The sequence below is a fragment of the Mandrillus leucophaeus genome, unplaced genomic scaffold (genome assembly GCF_000951045.1).
Source record: "Mandrillus leucophaeus isolate KB7577 unplaced genomic scaffold, Mleu.le_1.0 Scaffold1390, whole genome shotgun sequence".
NCBI classification, from domain to species: Eukaryota; Metazoa; Chordata; class Mammalia; order Primates; family Cercopithecidae; genus Mandrillus; species Mandrillus leucophaeus.
Window position 1 is genome coordinate 132,563 of NW_012101355.1, and position 10,375 is coordinate 142,937.

Consider the following 10,375-nt stretch of genomic DNA (forward strand, 5'->3'; position numbering starts at 1 on the left):
CAAAAGTATTTCATTGTGTATATATTGTACACTTTTTTATTCATTCATGTGTTGATGCACACTTAGGTTGATTCCATATCTTTTTTTTTTTTTTTTTTTTTTTTTTTTTTTTTTTTAGTACTGCTGCAATAAACATGAGAATGCAGGTATCCCATTGGTATATATTTTTTTCCTTTGGGTAGATACCCAATAGTAGAATTGTTGGAACCTGGGCAGAGGCTGGCACCATGCTTCATGTAAATCCTACAGAATAATGAGGCAATTAAACCTCTTTTCTTTAAAAATTACCATCTCATGTATTTCTTTTTAGAAGTGCAAGAATTGCGTAGCACACCCACTTATTTATCATTTTCTTTATTTGAACCTTCTCTTTTTCTTTTCTTGGTTATTCTAGTTAGCACCTTATCCATCTTGTTTATCTTTTTGAACAACCATCTTTTCTGTTTTATGAATCTTCTGGTTTTTTTTTTGTTGTCTGCTTAATTTAGTCCTGCTTTGATCTATGTTATTTATTTTCTTCTCATAATGTTGGGCTTGGTGTGTTCTCGTTTTTCTAGTTCATTGCAGTACATTGTTAGATTGCTAATTCGTAATCTTTTATACTTTTTCAAATGTAGGCATTTATTGCTATAAATTTTAGTCTGAGCACTGCTTTTGCTGTATCTCAGAAGTTTTGGTACATTGTGTTTCCATTTTGATTTGTTTCAACAAATATTTTTATTTCTATCTTAATTACTCTGTTGATCCCATGGTTATTCAGAACTCTGTTGTTTAATTTACATATATTTATATGGCTTCCAATGTTTCTCATGCTATTTATTTCTAGTTTTATTCCATGTGGTCTTAGAATATACTTTATATGATTTTAATTTTTTTAATATGTTGAGACCTTTTCGTGGCTTAACCTACAGTGTAAAATTCTGGAGAATGTTCCACGTGCTGATAAAAAATGTATACTCAGTGGTTCTTAGATATAATGTTCCATAAATGTCTATGAGGTTCATTTGGGTGAAAGAGAAGTTTAAATCCAATTATTCTTTTCTTAATTTTCTGCCTAGATTATGTGTTTTATTCTTAGAGGAGTATGTTAAAGTCTTCAACTAGTAGAGTATTGAAATCTTTTCCTTGACTTACATATAATATGTGCTTTATACATCTGGGTGTTCCAGTGTTTGGTTTATATATGTTTATAAAATCTGAATAGACTAATAATGAGTAATGAGATTACATCAGTAATAAGATGCCTCCCCACATAGAAAACTCTAGGAATAGTTGGCTTCACTGCCAAGTTCTTCCAAACTTTTAAAGAACTAACACCACACTTTTCCAAAAAATTGAGGAGGATGGATTCTTCCTAACTCATTCTATGATGCTGAGGTTACTACAATACCGAAACCAGACAAAGAAGCAAAAAAAAGGAAACTACAGGTTACCTTTCTAACAAACAAAGATGCAAAAACAGTCAGGCTCCACTACTGCAGGTATGTTGGAGTTTGCTGGAGGTCCACTCCAGACCCTGTTTGCCTTTGTATCACCAGCGGAGGCTGCAGAACAGCAAAGATTGCGGTCTGTTCCTTCCTCTGCAAGGTTCATCTCCAAGGGGCACCTGCCAGATGCCAGCCAAAGCTCTCCTGTATGAGGTATCTGTTGACCCCTGCTGGGAGGTGTCTCCCAGTCAGGAGGCATGGGGTTCAGAAACTCACTTGAGCAGGCAGTCTGTCCCTTAGTGGAGCTCAAGCACTGTGCTGGGAGATCTGCAGCTTTCTTCAGAGCCAGCAGGCAGGAATGTTTAAGTCTGCTGAAGCTGCACGCACAGTCGCCCCTTCCCCCAGGTGCTCTGTTTCTGCACAGCAAAAGAAACTATCATCAGAGTGAACCAGCAACCTACAGAATGGGAGAAAATTTTTGTGATCTATCCATATGATAAAGGGCTAATAGCCGAATTTACAAAAAACTTAAACAAATGTACAAGAAAAAAAATTCCCATCAAAAAGTGGGCTAAGGCTATGAACAGACACTTCTCAAAAGAAGACATTTATGCAGCCAACAAACATATGAAAAAAATCTCATCACCACTGGTCATTAGAGAAATGCAAGTCAAAACCACAATGAGATACCATCTCATGTCAGTTAGAATGGCGATCATTAAAAAGTCAGGAAACAACAGATGCTGGAGAAGATGTGGAGAACTAGGAATGTCTTTATACTGTTGGTGGGAGTGGAAATTAGTTGAACCATTGTGGAAGACAGTGTGGTGATTCCTCAAGGATCTAGAACCAGAAATACCATTTGACCCAGCAATCCCACTACTGGGTATATACCCAAAGGATTATAAATCATTCTACTATAAAGACACATGCACATGTATGTTTATTGTAGCACTGTTCACAATAGCAAAGACCTGGAACCAACCCAAATGCCCATCAGTGATAGACTGGATAAAGAAAATGTGGCACATATACACTATGGAATACTATGCAGCCATAAAAAAGGATGAGTTCATGCCCTTTGCAGGGACATAGATGAAGCTGGAAACCATCATTCTCAGCAAATTAACACAAGAACAGAAAACCCAATACTGCATGTTCTCACTCACAAGTGGGAGTTGAACAATGAGAACACATGGACACAGGGAGAGGAACGTCACACACTGGGACCTGTCAGAGAGTGGAGGGAGGGATATCATTAGAGAAATACGTAATGTAGATGATGGGTTGATAGGTGCAGCAAACCACCATGGCACATGTATACCTATGTGACAAACCTGTACGTTCTGCACATGAAAAGTATAAAAATAAATAAATAAATAAATAGAAAATGAAATTCGAAATTGCCACAGTACATTATCTACAAAACATCTTACATTTATATTTGTCCAATTGTTTTAACATTATCTTTTTTAAAAATCTTACTTTTCCAATTTGAGATCACACATTGAATTTAGTTATCATGGGTCTTTATTCACCTTTAATCTGGAGCAGTTCCTTAGCCTGTCACTGGCATTAATTCTTTGACATTTCTGAATAATACAGGCCCTTAATTGTGTAAGATGTTTATAAATTTTGTTTTGTCTGATAATTTATTATAGTTAGATTCAGGTGATTCATTTTTGTCAGGGACATCACAGATTTGTTGTTCATATTAATGTTGGCTATTTGATTATGATGGTGTCTACCATATATCTGCACTCTACAGGTAATATTCCCCACTCTTGAAGTTAATAAGTGGTAGGTGAAAAGATATTTTGAGACTACAAATATTCTGTTTGTCAAACTTTTGTCCAGTGGTTTTAGGATCCATTGATGAGTTATGTATGAATTAAGTATTATTTTAATGGTTGCAAAACAATGACTTTCTAAATCCATTATATATATGACTATATATATAATGATATCATTTTTTACATGTGTGTGTGTGTGTGTGTGTATAATGTTGTTCAAGGACCTGTTGCTTCTAGGATTGTTTAGCGAACAAAATTATAAAACATTTTTGGGGGATATTGGAAGAGCTTTCCTTACCATAGTCTCATTACTTATGAACCTCCCTCCAGTTCCCTGCCAGCCATACTAACTCACAGGAGCATGTCCTTGCCTTCTTCACTGTAGCTTCTTCTAACTGGAATTCCCTTACTTAATGGCTTGCCTGGAAAACACGTAACTCTCCATTTGTTGGTTTCAGCATCATCTCTTCTCTGAAGTTTCTTAAGATCCCCTCCTTAGCACTGGACATTCCCTTCTTTAATTTCCCTGCTGTACCCAAAGCAGACATGATTCCAGTATTTAGGAAACTTTATTGCACTTGTCCATTTACATGTCCTAATTTTCCAGTAACATAAAGGCAAGAAGCAAATATTACCATTTTAGTAAGATCAACAGTTAGAGAAGGAAATAAAAGTAGAAAGAATAACTAAATGAGTCAATAAATTCCCCAGCTGTTTTTCTGCTTGCCTGCTGGTGCTTGATTTCACCCAATTAACAGAAACACCACCACCATCACCACCACACACACACACACACACACACACACACACACACACACACAGACATTAACCTTGCAGAAGGTCCTCCTAAAACTTTCCTGGGCAGACCCAGCCCCCAAAAGTTTTCTCCAAGTACTGGGCCACAGCCAGGGTCAGATGATCATTAAAGGGTCCAGCCACAACCTGGATACCTAGAGGAAGTCCTTTGACATTCAGCCCCAGTGGGCACTGGGTCACAGGTAAACCCAGGGCATTGAAGACACCTAAAGAAAACAAACAAAAGAAGTGAGAAATCAAGACCTGTTCCTGAAAACATATTTCTTCATTTATGTTGTCAACAATGAAGACAATAGGTGAAAACATATAATTACTTAATAATATATAAACATATAATTACTTAATAATATTTAGGAACTTTACCTGTGTTAAATATTTGACATCACAACAAGCTAATGATATAGAAGTTATTAATTATCACTATTTTTCTGATGAAATAACTGAAGAATAGAGAAGTTAGATAACACATCCATGATCACTTGGCTAGCAAAAGCTGTAATTGAGATCTGAATGCAGAAAATGTCAATAATAGCCTAAAGTTATTTCCCGTGATGTTATTCTAACTTGTTTTCCATAGCACTTTCAGAAAAATCAGAGTAAATTATAAAGTAGAATAATATATTCTTAAATATATGGATTTTCTTTTAAGTTATAAACATTTTGTAATATCACTTCACACTAATCTAGAGTTGTGATTTGTCATTATTTACCTCATTCATGCTGTTATAAAACTTTATTGTGGCATAATTTATATAAAATAAGATTCCGCATTTCAAATGTAGTTTAATGATTGCTAATAAATTTACAGAATTGTGCAAGCATCACCACAATCTAGTTAGAGAACATTTTTATCATTCACTCCAAAAACTCCATACCAATCAGCAATTACTCTCCATTTCTCTATTCCCCCAATCGCTAGTATCCAGTAATTTAACTTTTATCTATATAGATTTCCTATTCTGAACACTTTCTAGAAATTGCGTTATATAATATGTAACATTTTGTGTCTGATTTCTTCCATTCTGCACAATGTTTTCAAGGCTTATATAAATGATTCTTTTATGGACAAAGACTATTCCATTGAATAAATATACCAAATTTTGATTATCTATTCACCAGTTACTGGACAGTTGGACTAACACTTTTGGCTATTACTAATTATGCTGCAAAAATCAGCAATATAATTACACGTTTGTTTATAAGTCTTTGTATGAATATTTGTTTTTGTTTCTTGAGCATATATATACATATATAGGTGAATGAAATAGTGAAGTCTTATGACAAATTTACATTTAACATTTTAAGAAAATGCCAAACTGTTTTCCAAAGAGTCTGCACGAATTTAACAATAGCCTTACCAGAAATATATGAGGGTTCCAGTTACTCCACATGCTCATTAACCCTTATCCTTTTTGTTTATGACTATTTTAGTGAATGTGCATTGATAACTCCTTGTGGTTTTAATATGCATTTCCCTAATGAGCAATTACATTGAACATTCTCTCATGCACTTATGGGCAATTAGTATGTTTTCTTTAGGAAAATGTCTATTGAAATCCATTGTGCATTTTAAGTTGGGTTATTGTCTTATTATTGAGTTGTAAGAGTTTTTTCTATGTTTAGAATATAAATCCCCAGTCGTTATATAATTTGCAAATATTTCCCCCTGGTCAGTGTCTTTTCTTTTATTATTGAAGCTATTGAAATAGCTTTTTTTTTAAATTTTGGCAAATTCTAATTTATCGTGTTTTCTTTTGTTGCCTGTGCTTTTGAAGCTGTTTCTAGGAAGCCTTTTATCTCAAGGTCATGAAGATGTACTCATGTTTTCTTATAACAATATTAGAGTTTTAGCTTTTACATTTAGGTCTCCTATTTATTTTACATTAGTTTTTGTATACATTGTGTGTGCGGCAAGGCTCCAACTTTATTCTTTTGCATGTAGATACCCAGTTGTCCTAGAACCATTTGATGAAAAGACTATTAATTCTTCACTGAACTGTACTGAAACCTTTTAATAAAGGTTTCAATACTTTTTACTTTATTAAAAGTAAATTGAGAGGAAAGTAAAGAAAGTGATGTCAGCAAGATAACAAACTAGGAGTTCTCCAGTTCCAGTCCCCCTCACAGAAATCCAACTACCAACTATTCGCAGATAAGAATACTTTCATGAATATCCCTGAATTTGGGAGATAGCCCCTCCAGCCACAGAACAGATAACGGCTGCATTCAAAGGGTAAGAGGAATGGTTTCACTTCGTATCATCACCCTCTCTCAAACTGTAAGGGTGTCACAGAAGATTCCCCTGGGCTTATGTTTCTGCAGGGGAAAAGAGAGTTGTAAGCATATATCCAGCTTCCTCATTGTTGTGAGGTGCTTTACAGGAAGCTCACTCCTGTCTCTCCATGACAAACATTGGGAATACCAGCAGGTCTAGGGCACCTGAGGTTAGTTAGAAATGAAGAAAAGGGGTGGGGCTCACAATGATGAGCACATGGATTTTGGCAGTAGCTCTTCACTTTTGTCAATGAAGGTGCTAAATGATAGAAAGCAGCCAACTATGGCTCTGCAGGAACCATAGTCCATGGGTTTGCATAGCTGAAGTCCCTAGCCAGCTTCCTTATGTAATGTCACTTCTCTTCTTGAGCCTTTTCCAGGCTTGGAGGCAACTGTAGGTCAGTAATTATCCATGGAATAGAGCATCTGGCCCCACCCAACCCCACTGACTGTATGACAATCCCACTAAGGCTTAATGTTCTCTTTAAGGCTTCCTCAGGCCAGAAGGCAAGTGCTGATCCATGAATACCTGTAAAGGAAGTACCTAACCTGGCTTGTCCCAGGTGGCTGAACAGTAACCCCAGAGACCTCCTCGAGTCTAAGAGCATGAGCACATGGCCCTGACTGACTACAGATTCCAAACAGCAGTACTGTTTTGCTGGGGAAGGCAGCATGCAATGCAATCTGATCAGAGGTGATTGCAAAGGACAGCCATCAGCACTGCCAAATTAAAACCCAGCTACTTGTCTCATCAGACTACAAAGCACAGCTCACCATTCCACTCAACCTCAAACTACAAGCAGCAGCTCACCCCAACTAGAGAACCCAAGAGCAAGGTCAGCTGTCCAGGGTTGCTATCAGTTGGTCTACCCAAAATCCCAGGTTAGAATAAATACTGAAAGATTATCATGGCCAAAGAACACCTACAAAGGCTGAAAGAGGTGGTCAGGTACCCAAATGCACAGGCACCAAAACAAGAACACAAAAATTACAAATAATTTCTAAAAATCACAAAAATAAACTAATAAACCTCTATGGACCCTGAATGAACAGAGATCTATGAAATGACTGATAATGAATTCAGAAGTAGTTAAGGAACGTTATAAGTAAAAGTGTTTAAGGAAAGGTAAGGTAGTTAAAGAAAGTATAAGAAAAAATAATGAAGAAAGTCTGAGAATTATGGGACACTATCAAAATAACCAATGTTTAAGTAACAGAAGTTATGCCATCCCTCCTTCCCCTGGGCTAGGGAGGAAATGGGAAAGCTAAGCACTTCTGCAGCCTTTAGCACAGATACCACAGCTGAAGTACAAAGGAGCAACAGGTATACTGCATGCCACACAACTCCCCACTTTTACTGCTTTCCACCAAATGGGGCTTGTAGGCTCCAGGTCACCAGTGCACCTTTCCCTGCCCCTGCTTGAACACTGTGGCCATGGCTTGGCATTTCTTTGACAGCCCAAATCCCAGAGGTTGCTACCAACCATTTTGCAGCCACAACTGCCACTAACTTTGCCCCTGCCACCTCTGGGCCAGGGAGAGAGTAGGGAGGCCTGGCACCTACCTGTGCATGCCTCCCACAACAAAATCCAACACTACATCTGTAGAAGGAAAGTGTGAGTGTACCACGTGCCTCACAGTTTCCAGTTTCCATTTTTCCAATTTCGGGGACCTGCCCTACGCAGTGAAAGGTCCACAGCGTGACTGGCCTGCCCCCAACTGAATATTTCAGCTGCAGCCCAGAGCCCCTTGGAGAGCCCAATAACCACAGGCCAGTTTCCACCCTCAGGTTCCCACCACTTGACTGGTCTACCTGACCTGCCTGAGAGTTCAACCAGTGACCCAGGGACCAACCCAACTCTCCCCATTACACAGACAGCACTGAACTCTGGGCTGGCTCAACCCAGGTCCAGCTCCTTCAGGACTCGTAAATGTCATCCAGTGGACCATCTAAGGGCCTGGGGACTGGAGAGCTACCTAGCCCAGTCTAGCACAGCTAGTACTTACCCAGTCCTCCTGGCACCTGAGGTCAGACTAACCTAACCAGCTCACACCACCACAAATGACACCCACTACATGGGCTGAAAAGCAGACCTCTCCCTTACATGAAGCAGCAACATTAATATGTCAAAGAACAGGTGAGCCATAAAGCTGTCTGTATTTGGGTTGAGTGAGTAAAGATATTCTGCCTCAAAAACACCCCCATGGAAAGTTGCAAGAGAGGCATCTTCCTTGGCTCTCAGACACACTGTGGCCTGGACAGATAACAACGCGCGTCTGAAGTGTACATGATGAGCCCTATGACAAGGGTGTGAAAAGGGAACAGATTGTATTCCTGCCTATTTAGGACATGGAGGCAGTGCAACCCCCTCACTTCCAGCAGAGGCCTAAGTGTATGTACCAGGAGTTCCCCCAGTCACCCTTATCAAGACTGGTGCCTGTGCTCATCATTAGAGTATTTGTGGGCAAGCCAAAGGGTCCAAATCAGATCAAGTGTGTCACCACAAGCCACAGTCAAGAAGGAAGCTCAGGGCATTGGGAACCCCACTATCTAGCTCATTACCTGAAACAACAGAGATCCCCTCAGAGTAAACAAAGATCAAATACCCATCTGCTTGTGCCACATCTGCATCTTACCCTTAAGTGCTACCCCCTGGCCAGCAGGTCAAACTGCATAGCCCAATAAAAATGTTTCCAGTGGCCGGGCACAGTGGCTCAAGCCTGTAATCCCAGCACTTTGGGAGGCCGAGTCGGGTGGATCACGTGAAGTCAGGAGTTCGAGACCAGCCTGACCAACATGGAGAAACCCCATCTCTACTAAAACTACAAAATTTGATGGGTGTGGTGGCACATGCCCATGTCTGTAATCCCAGCTACTTGGGAGGCTGAGGCAGGAGAATCACTTGAACTGGGGAGGTGGAGTTTGTGGTGAGCTGAGATTGATTGCATGCCATTGCACTTTGGCCTGGGCAACAAGAGCAAAACTCTGTCACAAAAACAAATACCATCCGAACAAAAATAAATTTCAAAAGTAAGTGACAATACCTCAAGATGAGAAGAACTCAGCATAAGAAATCTGGCACCATGAAAAAGCTGAATGTTGGGATAACAACAAGAATCAAATTAGCTTTCTACCAATGGACCCTAACCAAAATGGAAACTCAGAAATGACAGACAAAGAATTCAAACTGTGGATTGTCAAGATGCTCCACAAGATCCAAGACAAGATTGAAAACCCACCAAAAAGAAACTGTGAGGGCAATTCAGAATATGAAGGAAGAGATAAATATATTTTAAAACAATCAAACAGGACTTCTGGAAATGAAAAATTCACTTAAAGAATTTCAAAATACAGTTGAACACTTTAATAATAGACTAGACCAAGTAGAAGAAAGAATTTCAGAGACTGAAGAACAGTCTCTCAAACTAAACTGGTCACACAAATATAAAGAAAAAATAATTTTAAAAAATGGAACAAAGCCTTTGTGAAATATGGGATTATGTAAAGCAAAAAAATCTATAACATATTGGCATTTCTAAGAGAGAGGAAGAAAACAAAAACAACCTTGAAAACATATGTGAGGAAATAATTCAGGAACATTTTGCTAATCTTGCTAGAAAGACATCCACACAGAAGAAACTCAGAGAACACCTGTGAGATATTATTTAAAATAAACATTATGAAGGTATATAGTGATCACACTATCTAAAGTCAATAATAAAAAAGAAAACATTAAAAATAGGTAGAGAGGGGAGGGCGGAGCAAGATGGCCAAATAGGAACAGCACCAGTCTCCAACTCCCAGCGTGAACGACACAGAAGACCGGTGATTTCTGCATTTTCAACTGAGGTACTGGGTTCATCTCACTAGGGAGTGCCGGACAATCCGTGCTGGTCAGCTGCTGCAGCCCCACCAGCGAGAGCTGAAGCAGGGCGAGGCATCCCCTCACCTGGGAAGCACAAGGGGGAAGGGAATCCCTTTTCCTAGCCAGGGGAACTGAGACACACAACACCTGGAAAATTGGGTAACTCCCACCCCAATACTGCACTTTAAGAAAACGGGAA

General features: G+C 39.0%; 1 protein-coding gene across 1 annotated transcript in view; it reads right to left on the reverse strand.

Moving 5' to 3' along the window:
* Nucleotides 1–4,066: 4,066 nt before the first annotated feature.
* The window catches only part of FAAH2 (fatty acid amide hydrolase 2), a gene marked incomplete at its 5' end in the record, with an annotated part of 178,555 nt that continues 172,246 nt past the window's right edge, over nt 4,067–10,375 (reverse strand). The window contains one exon of the mRNA XM_011973665.1: nt 4,067–4,242. Within this exon, the coding sequence (XP_011829055.1) occupies nt 4,067–4,242 (176 nt within the window). The remainder of the gene's footprint in view (nt 4,243–10,375) is intronic.